Source organism: Pelodiscus sinensis, chromosome 6 (genome assembly GCF_049634645.1).
Source record: "Pelodiscus sinensis isolate JC-2024 chromosome 6, ASM4963464v1, whole genome shotgun sequence".
Classification (NCBI taxonomy): domain Eukaryota; kingdom Metazoa; phylum Chordata; order Testudines; family Trionychidae; genus Pelodiscus; species Pelodiscus sinensis.
Genome location: NC_134716.1, coordinates 100457748 through 100473953, shown reverse-complemented (window position 1 = coordinate 100473953; position 16206 = coordinate 100457748). Strand labels below are relative to the sequence as shown.

The 16206-nt window shown below is 42.2% G+C and overlaps 1 protein-coding gene across 2 annotated transcripts in view; it reads right to left on the bottom strand.

Annotated features, from left to right (window-relative positions):
- HCN1 (hyperpolarization activated cyclic nucleotide gated potassium channel 1) overlaps positions 1–10126 on the bottom strand; it is a 296887-nt gene extending 286761 nt beyond the window's left edge. For both annotated transcript variants that reach the window (XM_075932483.1, XM_075932484.1), the window contains exon 1: positions 9594–10126. In XM_075932483.1, the coding sequence (XP_075788598.1) occupies positions 9594–9958 (365 nt within the window). In that variant the 5' untranslated portion in view covers positions 9959–10126. The remainder of the gene's footprint in view (positions 1–9593) is intronic.
- Positions 10127–16206: the final 6080 nt, after the last annotated feature.

Genomic DNA, 16206 nt, shown 5'->3' with positions numbered 1-16206 from the left:
GGTATTTAGTATCATATTGTTAAAGGATATTTGAAATGCTTGCTTTCCATATTTCCTATTTTAAAAGATAAAGGGAGAAAACTGCAGAAACATTAGTTCCAATTACTATCAAACTTGACTCTATCTTTTTCTATAATTAAACTCTTTTACTGCTTTGTCCATTTATATTATCATATGCAAAGAAATCTGTCTTGTTTCAGCATTTATCTATTCAAGAAAAATTATGCTACATGGCATAAGTATCCATTGTAATGTGCTTATTTGTGATATTTTTTCATATTTAGAAAATATGTTGATGTAACTTAGCAGTGTGTAGAAATCTATGAGGATGGCAATCAACTTACTAACATACTTTGTTGGAAAAGATTTCCATATAAGATTGAATAGAAGAGACAATAAGGGCCACATTCTGCTTTCAGTTACACAGCTACAAACCCAGTGGGGGGATTTCAAACCCAGTATAACTGAGATCAGAATTTGGCCATAAATTATTTTATTCTGAAGATTGTTGGAAAATATGCCTATGGAAATGGAAAGAACATTTTCCAAAAACAGATGTATTCTGGCTTTGTTCTAAGGTGTGCCATGAACAAAGGCAGTAACGTTAGCGATCTAGAAAAGAAAAGTATGTTTCAAAATATCTATACTCCATTCATATGCAATTTTTGTAAAAGTTATATGACAGTGTCTTTGAAGTTCCACTGATGTTGACTCTAGCTGATACAATTTTTGGCCATTAACTATACATATAGAATGAGCCCTCCAATAACTAGAATGCTCTAATTTTTTAATTTAAATCAAGTCTCTGAGAAAGAACTAACGAAAAGCAAAATGACTTTCAAGCAATTAACAAGCACTGTATTCTAAGGTTAAAAATTAAATGTTGAAAAGTAGGTTAAGAGTTTCGTCTCTTAAACATTTCATGTTGATAGAAAGGCAAAGCTCTCATGCATTTATGAATGAAAGTGCAAAGATTTAGTAAACTGCTCGAAGTTTCATACATCAGCAAACTAATAGAATTTTCACTATTGTTTTAAAATGTATATTTTCCCCATAAAAATAATTATTTGCATGTATTGCTTTTCATCTAAGACTCTCAAAATAAATTTACAAACATTAATTAAGCCTAATAATATTCCTCTTAAGTATATAGGTATTATTTCTGAATGTCTTGAGACACCTACCTGTCTCAGATTGGACACTCAGAAGAGAGACATCCAAAATTAGATGTCATTTTAGAAAAGCATGAGCCTAAATAATTTGCCAAAGATCACACACAGCAAGTTATGGGTGAAGCTGGGAATAAACCCAATTGGCTCTCAATTCTGTTCTCTAATCACTATGGCAGGCATTCACCACACAATACACTAACTTCAAATTCCTCCAACTGGGTCACTCCAGAAATACCTTTATAAAACGGCAAACAAGGACAGAGATCTGCTGAAGTGGATGACAGTGCTACCTAACATAATTGGCCAACACAAAGGTCGCAAAATACAGTGACTATCTCACAACATACAAGTTTCAAAGTTTAACATAATTTCAAAATAAAATCAATAACTTTATATAACTGTAGTCCAAACAAGTCAGCAAACAGCACAGGAAGCCAAGGTGAAAGATTACTGTGATAAAATTAATCATCATGCGCAAAATTTTGAAGATTCAAAACTGCCCAAGAAGTACCATGTTCTAGAGGCACAAAGGAGAATAGTACACATGTTTATTTGTTCAGAATATGCAGAGACAGGCTGAATACTAAAAGGTGAACATTTCCTCAGAAGAACAAGAACTGATGTGCACTTTCCACAGGTGCTACAGAGTTTATGGGAAAAATCTAAGTTAAACTAAAAGTAGATTGAAAAAAATAGAGTTGGGATTTTGTTACAAGTTCCTACTGTGACTGGATATATTGCTTACTTAAATTACCTTTCTTAGAATTTGTTTTTAAGTTAGAAATACTGACTTGCCTGTCAAAAAAGGAAAATGCTAAAGGACATTGCATATTAATTCTGAGAAGCAGTGTAATAAATGTATTATAATACAACAGCACTCTACTGAAATAGTGCTTCAGCTGAGGACATGCATTTTATCTTCAGCCATAAGGACAATATATCAGTTAAATGACATTTTTTTAAACAAATCAAGGCATAGCCCTTCCCAGAGCATTATGTACTGAGGGTGTTTGCCCCCTGCAGTAGCCTGAGGTCAGGGAAACATTTCACTTGCATGTCTGATCAGCTGTGCTGAATGATGGTGAGAGGACTAAGGGCCAAGAAATGTCCCTCATCTCCATGGGATATTACAGATGCAGCTACATTTTAACAAAAGCATTTGCAACTGGTATTTAGATGCCTAAAATGACTCTCAATGATTAACAAGTCAGTCAGGTTGGATAATTGAGCATAATACAAACAAGTCATATAGCCACTGCCATCAGTGAGGCATTATGTAGATTACAATTATAGAAATCAGAGATGACGACACCTATTGTGTCATTAAGTACATCCCTCCTCCATGAAGACAAGATTTAGGGCCTACATTACACTTCCTATTCTTTGCCCAGTCTACTTTGAAATATCAGAAATGACAGGGATTCTGCTACTTCACTTGGGAAACTATTTCAAGGCCTAATAGACCTTATTGCCCTGATATTGAGGGAATGCTTCAGTAACTGAGTTAAGGCTGAAATTTTGTCATGTCAGCTCTTAGCAAATGTAGTAGGATGAGCTCAGTGAAAAGTACAAAAGGAAGAATTCATGTACTGTACAAGTTTTGTTCATAAGAATTCCCATATTAGTGTTAGAAAATGAGAGGGAAATCAAACCTGGTTTGCCCACTTTCCTTGTACATGGTCTAACTACTGGGCTAAAGCATATAATAAATTGGGTTGCACCACCACCTCCTCTGACCGGACTTCAATGGGATCCAAACTAACAGGAAGCCTATGAGCATAAATATAGGCTCAGGCTCCATATGCAATTTATATCAGCTGGTGTCCATATGCAGCCGAATGTTTATCTTCCCTAGGTTTGTGAATTGCTCTAGGGCAACAGTTCTCAAACTTCAGCAACCTGAGGATCCCTGTTTTGATTTACAATTTTTCAGGAACCCTCAAACTCCCACTCAGCCCTGCCCCTTTCCCTGAGACAACACCCTACACTGAGGCTTCTCACTCCCTCCATCCCCCCTCCCTCCATTACTCTCTCTCCTCCAACCTCACTCACTTTCACTAGAATTGAAAAGGGAGTTGGAGTGCAGGAGGAAGTGTGGGGTGCAGGCTCTGGAAGGGAGATTAGATGCAGGGTGTGGAGATGCAAGAGGGGATGCAGTGTATGGGCTCCAAACTGGTGGCACTTGCCTCAGGTGGCTCCCAAAAGCAACTGACACATCACACTGGCAGAGGCTCCTACGTGGGGGAAAGGGTCTCCATGCACTTCCCCTACCTTTAGGCATTGCCCCTGCAGCTCCCATTGGCTGCAGTTCCTAGCCACTGGGAACTGTTGAGTTGGTGATGGGAGGGAAGGAGTTGATGGACAGGGCCGCCTGGGGTATTCTCAGGGATTCCCAAGTGTCGCAGACCTCAGTTTGAGATGCAGTAATGCACAAGCTCAGAGACAGACTGATGGGCACCTAGAAAAAATTTATTCCGAACACATCAAGTGAGTGTGAATCCCTACTGGGTTTAGCAGGATTTCTGTGGATCACAATGAAGCCAAAACTTGGACTAAGTGACTTTTCTGGATCTAAGTAGATGCAATATAAACAAACACCACTACTATTTAATACTAGTTGCATTTAAGCTTTAGATTTGGTACACCCCATTTCCATTTACAAAACCCAAAAGATTTTGCTGAAGTGTTAGAACTGGCTTTATTTTTTTTTGTCAGGTATCATAAAAGGAGAAAGAGGATTTGAAGTCCTAGGCTACGTCTAGACTGGCACGATTTTCCGCAAATGCTTTTAACGGAAATGTTTTCCATTAAAAGCATTTGCGGAAAAGAGCCTCTAGATTGGCATGGACACTTTTCCGCAAAAGCACTTTTTGTGGAAAAGCATCCATGCCAACCTAGAGGTGCTTTTGCGCAAAAAAGCCCTGATCGCCATTTTCGCGATCGACGCTTTTCTGCGCAAAACAAATCTGAGCTGTCTATACTGGCCCTTTTGCGCAAAAGCTTTGCGCAATAGGACTTTTGCCCGAACGGGAGCAGCATAGTATTTCCGCAAGAAGCACTGATTTCAGACAGCAGGAAGTCAGTGATCTTGCGGAAATTCAAGCAGGCAGTGTAGACAACTGGCAAGTTTTTCCACAAAAGCAGCTGCGGAAGACACAGCCCTAAAATAGAAGATTTCAGTATTGGGATTCTGACAATTAATACTATCAATGCCATTTTTGTATAGTGGAAGATATTCACCATGGTAAATGCTAAGATTCTCTTGTGTTTCCTAATTCACTCTTATTTGTATATTGGCTGATATTATATAATCTGTGCACAATTGCATAGATTCTATGAAGATGTGAGCTGAGTTGTGATTCTGTCTTATGTAAAAGAAAGATTTCATGGGGCTTGACCCTGAGGCCTTAACACAAATTAGCAGTCCCAATGATGTTAAAAGGACTACTGATGGCTCTAAATATTGAAAGATTGAATAATGGGGGGCAAGCACCTGACTGAAAATCAGCCATATAAAACATCCCTAATAGAGGAAGTGAATAATGAGTAAGTCACAGTACCTCAAGGTTAACCATTAAATACAATAATCAGCATACTATCAAATGATTAAAGCATACACAAAAACAAATGAGTCATTCAAAGTAACACAAATGTCTCCTCATCTGTGTTCTATTTCACAGCATGCTTGATAGATTAAGCACCCAATCCTGCAATTCTCATTTACCTGGGTAACCCTTTTGACTTCAATTGATCTGAGCATGCTTTACATCCCACAGAAGACACACTCATCATTTCAACAAACACACAGTAACCAAAACACTTGTATGAGTTACAACAGTGTGTTTATCGCAGTCAAATGGAAATTTTATCCAGAGTTACAGATTCAGTAATTACTGCTAGATTGTGAAGAAATAAATGGAGGCATTTTACAGAGTTTCTGACATGAATTTAGTACACAGCTTACATAATGGTTTGCTAATTAGACATTAAACCCCAGAAGATTGAGTTGTTCTCTTGCAAGAGACTACCGGAAACAAATGGTCCCTTTACGGGGAAACTACGTAATAGTTATGGAACTTCTTTCCCCAAAAGCATACACAGCTGATGGAGAACACAGACTTCTCTGGGAACAGAGATAAGTTAATGCTTTCAGAAAACATGATGCCAAAACACAGCAAGTATTTTAGTAACTGAATCAAATTACTGAGTTTGTACATATTCTGCAATGAGCTTTCCACACTGCTGTTCACACCATTTAAAAAATGTCAGGAAGGCGAATGAAGGACTTTAAAAGTATGATATTCACACAACAAAATATTTTGTAGTAGGTAATCTTACACGAAAGGTAAATGTGTATTTTTAAGGGGAAATGTTATTAATATTTTATCTAAAGCAAAAAGGAATGCTACAAACAAGTGTGATTCACTGAAAATTTTCCGCAGCAGAGGAAAACAACAATACAAACTTACATCAATCCAGTTCAGATTTTGCCTACATTTGACATGTTTTTTAAATTCATGCTTGATGGCCAAATTTATTTTGTATAGTGACATTTTAAAAAATCCCTATACATTTTGTATTATTGATTGCATTAGTCACTAATAATTTTATTATTTTAGGAGCTATATTATTCAGTATTTTTCCAGACATATGCTGGCAAATATTTAGTTTTTATAATATTTTCTTGGTAGTCAAATTGAAACATGAAGAGGAAAGTTAAGTAGGAACACAATGAAAGGGAAATGATTGTATACCATATTATCAATGCAATTCATAGTGCAATTCTGAGTCCAAGGTATCATCAGGTCTCATCTGCACACAAGAATTGCCCTACTTTGCAGAGTTAAAGTGGTTCAGTCATCCTAAGGATACGCAGTTATGTTAGTATAAAGGTCTATATATTGATATCTCTATTTCTAAATAGAAAGGGAAATAAGCTATACCTATATAAGGTCTCTTTTTATATGTACAACTGCATTCACACTAAGGCAGTTGTACAAGTACAGATTGAACCTCTCTAGTCCAGTATTCTTGGGACTAACCTGGTGCCGAACAAGAGAATTTGCCAAATAATGGGAGGTCGTTATTGTCTAGCAGCATAATCAATACTTCCACTGCTTACTGGGCTCTTAGGAGACATTTAGAGATAAATTAGAGCTAAATAATAGCACAGAACACTGAGACCCAGGACTGGTGATTGTAAACAAACTTTATGGGACTGTGGGAAACTTGGCCACACAAATGATAAATGGACATCTGGCTAACTAAAATCATGTCAGACCACAGATGTTGCCAGATTAGAGAGTGACGGACTACAGATATTCAACCTGTATATCTATTCCAATAAACATCATACCTCTAGCTGAAATAGTCATATTCGTATAAAAATTGTATAGAGCTGGCCTGAGAACCACCGCTAAACTTCAGAAGAGAAGCTGTAGAACTAATCCGCATGAATGATTAAAGGTAGTTTTGACATCATGAAATATATTTCTCTCCTGCCCCTTTCTTATTTATCTATTTGCAAAGTACAGCTAGTATAAGCACATATCAAACCCAATACTACCCACGGTAGAATACCATTTGCTTTCCTTGGAAAAAAAATTGTGAGGATCCAGTCCTTACTGCATGTTAGAATACCATAAGTATACCTGTCATCTACTTCATCTGAGCCTATCAGCATAAAATGTTTCTATTTAATTCCTAAACTAATATCAAATAAAATATTATTCTGAGTATATCACTTACTGACCCATTTCTGTGACTACTTATTCTCCTAAATAATTTTCATCACAGGAGTAGTCAACTTGACTTTAATAGGAATAATCATATCAGTAAAAGATACTCACATTTTATATTAGCCTAAAATTTGAGACTCTGCCACCATTACTCATTTCAGTTTGAACTGTGAGTCTGGCTGCTCACTCATATACAGAAACAAGTGGATATAATGAACCTCCTTAACTGCCTATTCATACTATCCACAGACCCTGTGCAGACTGTTACATCCCTCGCCATGGCAGGAAGGGTGTGGGTGGACAAGAGGAAAATAGGTGGAGCCTTGACTCCTTTCTCCTCTCTTCCCATGCACCTGCCAATGCAGCTGAGCTAGCATGGAAAGGAAATACAACTATTCCAAGAAAAAAAGCTAATGCAGCTTACTTCCCATAGTGATCAAGGCCAAAGCATAACTGTGCTCTTCTTTACATAAGCTTGAATGCAAGGTTCCAGTACATCCTATTGAGTGACACATCACTCTTCAAATAGTCCCTTTGGAACCAAGGATTTAATAGGAATCTCTCTTTAGCTTCCTTTGGAAAATGTACTATTTAGCTTATTTATTTCTTTAACAGAACAGTGTAACTATCCGATTTAAACAAGTGTATCCCTTCCTATGACAGACACAATTCTGTGCATATGCACAGACTTATAAAATTGCTTACTTATGCAATCAACCCTTTTAAACACAATAATAATTTTTAAAAGTACTACTATAATTGTGATTAATAAATGTTATAAATAAATCCAAACAATCCTTACTAAAGTTGTAAAAGTGAACTATTTTTTATTTTAATTGATTTTAACAGCCATAGTTCTCCCTATATGTTTATTGTTGTATCTTTTATAAATATATTATATGTAATTGTGTATTTTCATGTTTAATATCCAATCAAATAAATTAACATTCTAATTGAATACTGCATTTACCATTTTAACTATAAAAAGGTCATATTGTACTCCAATTTTATTTGATTTTATTTTTAAGTGCATTTGCAGTTAAAGTCTATAAGATACTTAAGTCATATGCAAATTGTGTATAGTATGTGAAAAAAATATAAATGAATAAATGATTTCTGAATTCCTTAGAAGCATGTGCTTAAATATATTCCTGGCATAATACAATGACACTATGTGAAACAAAATAATCTATTCCTGGTAAGGGCAAGGTCATTTTTCTCTACTCTGAGAATACTAAAAAACCTTCTTGGCTTTGTGTTATCTGACAGAGCTCGTGAATTTGGAAATCCACTATCAATGGATTCAACTGAAAAGGTCAGGGATTCTTAACATTACCTCCTTCTTCTGCATCCTTTCTGCAGCATTTAAAGGGCTACGAAAAGCACAGTTATATTTTCCACTGTATACAGTATATGGACAGAGATCTACTCTATATTCCAGGAAACACAAGGGCAGAGATTCCAAGGTTATGCTCAGCATTGGCTAGGAATTTACAGAAACCATCCCATTCAGCACCATGGCTAGCTCCCGCTTAGGGACCGGGTAGAAATTCTACCTGTTTTCTATCTCTCCAGGATATAGCATTGTATAGCTCAAGAAGGCGAGTGCTCGCTAAATGACTTTCAAGCGCGAAGTAAATTAAGTAGGAACAAAACCTTTTGTGAAAAGAACCTGAGCAAACTTCCATTCCCCCTCAGTCCACCTAGTCCCTGTTCAAGTCCATGCCTTTTATTCACATGAATATATAATCTTTAAATCTTTCTGAGCAGCTCACGCCATGTTCAGTATGAAACAGCAAAGCTCGAACCGCAAGTTCTCACTCTACAGGAGCTTTAAGGGGGTAGCCAAATTAGTCTGTTACAGAAAAACAACAACAAATGGTCTGGTAGCACTTTATAGACTAACAAAACATGTAGATGGTATCATGAGCGTGGCTGTCTCAAGTGGAAGCTTTAGTGTTTGCAACCGTCACACAATGCCCTGATTGGCAAAAAGTACCCTCCAGATTGACTATTTCCGCACCAACTGTCGTCTTGAGCGTCTCCTCTCTACCCGGTCTGTTTCCGTCTTCCCCCATGCAGCTCTATTAAACAGATCTGGGACCGGATGAGACCCCCTAAAGTTTTAATCAGCGACTGGTAGCCAAGGTCGCCGAGCGTTTGGAAAGGCTGGGGAGGGGAAAGGGTTGGACTCCCCCGCCCCTTCCTCCCTCTTTCTCTCGGACTTGCAGCACAGCGCTGGGTTTCTGGTCCTGCCCTCGCACAGCCTGCTGGCCATGCACTAGGTTCACAAGGCGCCAGAAGACAAGAGCTGCCAAACGACACGCCGGGCTCTCCCGGGGCGTGCGAGTGGTGGACACAGACCCAGCCACCCTTTACGCACGGCCATGCCGCCGGCTCCCAGATAGCTCCTGCCTAGCGCCCCACACGCCTCTCCTCCCGACCCCACGCCGCGCGACCCTGAGACACGCCGTAAGGGGCACACAATGGGGGGCGGCGCGCTGCACGCCTGGCCGCGCTTCTTCACGTGCCAAAGTTTGCCCAGCGCGCTGCCCGGGGGGGAGGGCCCCCTTCTTTCTCCGCAGGGGGAGCCGCCACGCTGGAGCGGGTGGGGGCCCTGGGTGCGGAAGGCAGGTGCCGGTGCGCCTGGCCCCGAGGGATGGGGGGGGGGGCGCTTACTCACCTGAAGTCGCTGTAGGGGTGTATGATCCAGAACCCCGCAGTTTTAACCCTTTCCTGCTCCTTCTCCACCGCCTTCTGGCTGCCGAACATGCGAAGGGAGAATTTGTTGACCCCGGGCTGTAGCATGGAGGTGAACTGGCGCTGCATGAAGCCGTACTGCCGCCCGGCCCCCTCGGCCTCCTCCACGCCTGCCCCGGGCTCCTCGCCGCCGCCGCCGTCCACTTTGAAGCACACGGAGTTGCCGTGCTCCTTCCCGCCGCCCGGGCTGCCCAGCGCCTTCTCCGCCGGCTTCGCCTGCAAGGCGTTGGCACTGCCGCTGCCATCGTCCCGGCTGCCGGGCGAGGAGCTCGGCTTGCCCGCCTCCATGCTGCGGGGGGAACGCTCTCCAGCCTGGCCCCGGCTCCTGCGGCGCTAGGGGTCCGGGCAGCGCAGCCAGCGGGCCGGCCGCCTCCCTCCTTCCCTTCCTGCCGCCGCTGGTGCCCTTCAGCAGCTCAGCCCCTCTGCTGCTCCTGGCATTGCGCGCCCAGTCGGCACTGACTCGCCGCGGACAGAGGGAGGGAAGCCGCGGCGCTCGCACCGCTCCCTTCTCCTGCCCTCTGCTGGCGGCAACGCCGCACCGCGCTCCGCCAGGCAGCCCGCTTCCCTTGGCCTGACATTGAGCGCCTCGCAGTCCTTGACGGGGTCGGGAGGGAGCGGAAGGGCGTATGTCTGTCCCTCGCTCCCGTGTGTCTACCTTTAACTGCACGTGTCCCCCTCGGGGGGAGGGGGAACTGCGTGTGTCCACGCGACTGGGAGCCACAGACTCTAAATTGTTGTGTTATGCCAGGTGATCGCAGAGCTGTGAGTGTGTGTGTGCGCAGCACTGGCGCCTACCCCTGCCTGTGTTGCACATGGGCCTGTTTCATGGTGTAGGGTCCACAAAGTAAGGCCAGAGTGTGTCTAGTGTCTGGGACTGCTCTGTGCCTCTCTGTGCTTAAGGGAGAGAGAGAGACTGCCTGTGTGCATCTGTGTAACCAATTTGACTAGAGAGAAACCCAGGAAGAGTGGAGATTTTTAATCCTGTGTCTGACATATGTGGGAGGCCTGGTATTAAAGTTATCACAGATGAAAAAACATAGGAAAATTTAAGCTATCCCCTGGGAAAGAGGAAAGAAATAGGAGGCAGGGCCTAGCATGATATAGCAGCCTGCCCCCAGAGCAGAAAAGGACACTAATGACAAATGGACGCAGAATATGAAACTCCAAATATTGTAGGAAGCTGTCCTGAGCAGGTTGTACCTACCTGACAGATCACAAGGAATTATGTTTCCTGGAAACTTTGACAACACTTGACAATAAAATATTAGTGACCTGAACTCTTGTGTTATTTTATGTGTGAGAGAAACAGCAAGAGATGTATTCTAATATAAATTACAAATGTTATTCCAAAGAAACACCATTCACATCAATGACATTACTTTGCATTTACAATGTTGAAAATGAGATGAGAAATTGGCCCAGTCTTTCCACAGCTTCTGTTATGTGCACGAGATACTTAACTGCTGTTATTTTTTTCCACCTACAAAACAACTTGAACAGTGAAAAAAAGTCACACGTGACTGTAACTTTTCTTGGGTGTTTTTGTAACTGTCGTTTGGTAAAACAGTGTATACATGTTATTGTATGTTGCACTATGACTTACAGTATGTTATGTATGAGAGAAGGTATTGTGTGTGGGGGGGTTCATGTACTTTTTATGTAATACTATATGCATGAGCAAAACTTTATCTGGATAATATTGAAAATATGTATTACTGTGTTCCTACATGATTGTGACTCAGTGAATAAATGTGCTTTTTTGTGTGAAATTCTGAGTCTCTGTTTGACCATGCACTCTATTGTATATGTGAAACTGTAAGAGTGCACAAATGAGTGACGCCTGTAGGTGGACCTATCTGTGGTTTCTTTCTATGAGCAGAACCCTGCAAATCCCCTGGGGCGTCTGCTTTGTATCCCCAGATATCTGCATCCACGGATGGGGGACCAACAGAATTGCTGGGCCCCTGAGCAAGATGCGGGGGGGCTGGCTCCACCCTCCCAGAAATGGTGGAGACTCGGAAGGGATGATACTAGAGGCAGACAGCTCATGGTGCCACTTTGACTATGTCACATCCTGCCCCCTCCCCTGCCATCCCTCAGAGCCACCTGACTCATGCTTCACAGGGCTCCAGAAATTACCGTATATTCCGGTGTACAAGACGACCTCTGAAGTTAAAAAACATCCCCCAAAAATCGGGGGTCGTCTTGTACGCCGGATGCCCCGCCGCCGGCTTCCCCCGAGGCTTTCAAAGCCGCGGAGGGGCTCCGGCGGGGGGGGGGGGGGGGCGAGCCCAGGCGCTCCTGGCGGCTTTGCTCCCGGTGCCTCTGGTCTGCTGGGGACCATCTCCAGCAGACCAGGGACACCGGGAGCAAAGGAGGCGGAGGGGCGCTGGGGTAGAAGATGAAACCCTATCTTTTAATTAAAAAGATAGGGGGTCGTCTTATACGCCCAGTCGCCCTATACGCCGGAAAATACGGTATATAAAAGGTCTAGGGCTCCGGCTACCAATGCTGCTGCTGCTGCTAGAGCCCTAAGCCCTTTTGAATCACTTGGCTCTGAGGCAGTTGCTCCCTTGCTCTCCACCCAATTGGTAGGCCTGTCCCTGGATGTAAAGGCAGACATCTGTGGCTCATTTTTGCAGATATGGATGTGGATACAAATTTTGTATCTAGAACCTTCAAATTTGTGCATATCTATGGGTATTCCCATCTGTGGATGAAGATGCAGATATCCATGGATAATTTTTGCAGATACAGATGTGAATACAGATCCAAATTTTGTATCTGTGCAAGGTTTTATCTATGGGTAGTAGGGCATGCTGGCTTTTTTAAGGGTTGGCACTGGCTCAGCACACTTTTCTATCCAGAATAAAAAGGAGTCTAGAGCTTGTCTTTCAGAGGCACTCTTGAGTAAGTCTTACTGGGATGGATGCAGCCAACATAAAAGAACCAGATCCTTGCTGGTATGGAGATAGGACATGTTGTTGGGTAGTAACAAAAAATACCTGCAAATGATATATTGAAAATACTTAGAGGGAAAGGGCGAGGAAATTTGCTCAAGGAAGTGTTTTGAGTTAGAAAGCAAGAAGGGATGGGATGAGGAGGGGAAAGCAAAAGCTACATACTTGTAGAAAGCAGGAGGTGTTTGTAGGTCCATTTTTCTTCCAAAGAGTCACAGAGCTCTGTAACCAGATGTGCAGTGCTGTCTTTAGGGATGGTGTTCATGATAGCCTGTAATCTGTCTTTATGTGGAAAGTTGGTGTTAAGAGCTTCTACCTCCATGGGGGCCAGGATGGTATTTTCAGGTAGACTGCTGGGCTGTGTCTACACTGGCACCCTTTTCCATAAAAGGGATGCTAACGAGACACTTCGGAATTGCAAATGCCGCAGGGGATTTAAATATCCCCCGCGGCATTTGCATGAACATGGCTGCCACTTTTTTCCGGCTCGTGGTTTTGCCGGAGAAAAGCGCCAGTCTAGACGGGATCTTGTGGAAAATAAGCCATTTTCCAGAAGATCCCTTATTCCTACTTTCAAGGAATCCCTTATTCCTTTCAAGTAGGAATAAGGGATCTTCCAGAAAAGGGCTTATTTTCTGCAAGATCCCGTCTAGACTGGCGCTTTTCTCCGGCAAAACCACGAGCCGGAAAAAAGCGGCAGCCATGTTCATGCAAATGCCGCGGGGGATATTTAAATCCCCTGCGGAATTTGCAATTCCGAAGTGTCTCGTTAGCATCCCTTTTATGGAAAAGGGTTCTAGTGTAGACACAGCCCTGATGTTTTGTAGCATCCTCAGGAAGTTGGTAGTATCTCAAAGGTAGCTAGGAGTGCTGGTAGCATAGGGTCTGAGGAAAGAATTAATATAGCCAGATAATCCTGTTGTAAATGTGCCAGTGCTTGAGATGATGGGTCTTCCAGGATTTTAAGGTGTGTGTATCTTGGGTATCAGATAGAAGACTCCTGGGTCAGGGACTAGGGGGAGTGCTAGTGTAAATTTGGTCCTGAGCAGCATCAGGGAGCCTCATGAGCAGCTGTTTCAGGGTTTTTGGTATTCTTTAGTGGGGTCACAGGAGAGAGGCTTGTAAAATTTGGTGTTTGTGAGTTGTCTGGTGCCCTTCTGTTCATAATCCATTCTGTCCATGATGACTACAGCACCCCTTTGTCAGCCGTTTTGATTATGATGTTAGAATTTGTTTTTGAGGCTCTATATAGGATTATGTTCTGCATGGCTGAGGTTATGTGTTATATGTTGTTTGCTGACAATGTCAGCTCGAGCATGTTTGCGGAAGCAGTCAATGTAGAAATCAAGGTTCTTATTATGACCTTTAGTAGGAGTCCACATAGAAGCCTTCCTCTTGTGGGATTAGCTGGGGGAGCAGCCAGGTCAGTGTGTTGTACATCGGTGTGTTGGGAATATTCCTTTAGGCAGAGGCAGCAAAAATAGACTTCCAGATCTCCACAGAACTGAATCATATTTGTGGGAGGTGAGGGTGGGGCAGGAGAGCCCTCAAGATAGGACAGATTCCTCTGCTGGACTAAGATTGTGGTTGGATAGGTTGACAATGTTGCTAGATGAGTTGAAAGTATCGGGAATGAGAGATCCTGAGGCATATAGGAGTTTGGATAGTTTATTGTCCTTTTTCCTCTGAAGGAAAATGAAGTGATCCTTGCAGGTGGTTTGTTGAATTTTAGTAAAGTCTGGAAAAGATGAAGTGTGCATAGAAGTTTGGTTTTTTATGATAGTTTCTAGTGTTGAGAGCTCCTCCTTGATTTTCTTCTGTTTGTTGTATAAAATGCTGATAAGGTGGTTCCTGAGTTTCTTGGCGAGGGTGTGGCATAATCTCTGGCTGTAGTCTGTGGGATACATTGATTGCAGTGGGCTTTTCACCCTTAGTCCCTTAGATATGATGTTCATCTGTTTTCACTTGGAAAGGAAGATGATGTCTGTTTGGATCTGTGTAAGTTTCTTTGTGTAGTTGATGGATTTCCACTTCATATGGCTGAATGCACTGCCTTACATGTTCAAAAGCTTCAGAGGGTTAAGAGTAAGCAGTCATAGTCCAAACAGCACCACCACCATCAGTGCATGATGAGGACAGCAGATGGCAATATTGTCCCTATTGAAAATCAGCCACATGTGCCCTCTGATGTTGCTGTGACATGGTAAGTTCAGGCAGTCAGTCATTCTAATAAGCCTACATAGCCCCATGCTCTTGGAAATGAGACCTTTAATGGCCAATCAAGCAGAAGTCAACTGTAATAGACCCAACAGCAGTGAAGGCAGATATAAGCTGCTGGGGAGCAAGATCCCCAATCATCTTGGTTTCCTTGCCAGTGGATTAAGATCTTGCACTATCAAGAATCTGTGGAGAAACTGGTATTCAATAGTTTCTTCTCATTAAAAGAATCCATGCACAGGACTCTTTCATTCAACCACTATCTACAAGCATATACCTTAAGTCTTAAAGCAACTAGCTAATGGCAACAGCAGCAGGATCATGATATCTGGAAGCTCCTAGTCATGTACTGGCATGGAGACAACAGTTACAAGATGGTCATCGAGCATTTTAATGAAGCAGGATTGCTTTCTTGCGAGTTATAACTGTCATTTTTAGGATCCACTGTGCTTACACTCTAGAAAATGTGCCCCAAACATAGCCTACCTCACACTTATCTGGATTACTGCATATAGAGGAATCATCCTGTAGCAATCAAAATCAGAAAAGTTGTTCAATCAAATTTGGAACTTGGAATATTAGATCTCTCGGGTACCAACCTAATACTGATCACCCAGAGCATAATATTGCGATTATGGCCCAAGAACTCAGGCAATAAGATATTGAAATTGCTGCCCTGAGTGATACCTGGCAAGCAGGAGAGGAACATCTTAAGGAACAAGGATATAGGCCTTCTTTTGGAAAGGAAAATCTGAATTGGAATGTCAAACTCATAGTGTTGGGTTTGGCATCAAAACAAAACTTGTCCCCTACTAGAATCAATTAATGCTTCATGATGCTTCTATTTTAAGCTTGTGGAGAACCAATATGCTACTGTAATTAGTGTGTGCCCTGACAATGCTGATGATACCAAAGAAGAATTCTACACCAGCCGTGACCAAATCCTCTCTGGTGTATCAATAGCAGATTGGATTATTCTGCTTGGTGGCTTTAATGATAGAGTTGGATAGGACTCAAAACAATGGAATCATCAGCAAGGAAGGTGTAGGAAAGAACAATTCAAATTGCACCCTCTTTCTGACTAAGCATTCAGAACATGAACTCATTGTCATTCACACCTCGTTCTGCCAGGGAAACAATGTAAGATACCATGGCAATATTTAGAATCCAAGTAATGGCATCTGACTATTGCTATTATCCAGATCAGGAATAGCAAAGACGTCCACATTAGTCAAATCATAACTGGTGGTAATTACTGACCACCGTCCAATTCACTCCATTTTCATCAGTGTGGCCACTAAAATAATGGCTGCAATGGAAACAAAGCAGACAGAAAATCAATATAGAGGCACCCAAGGA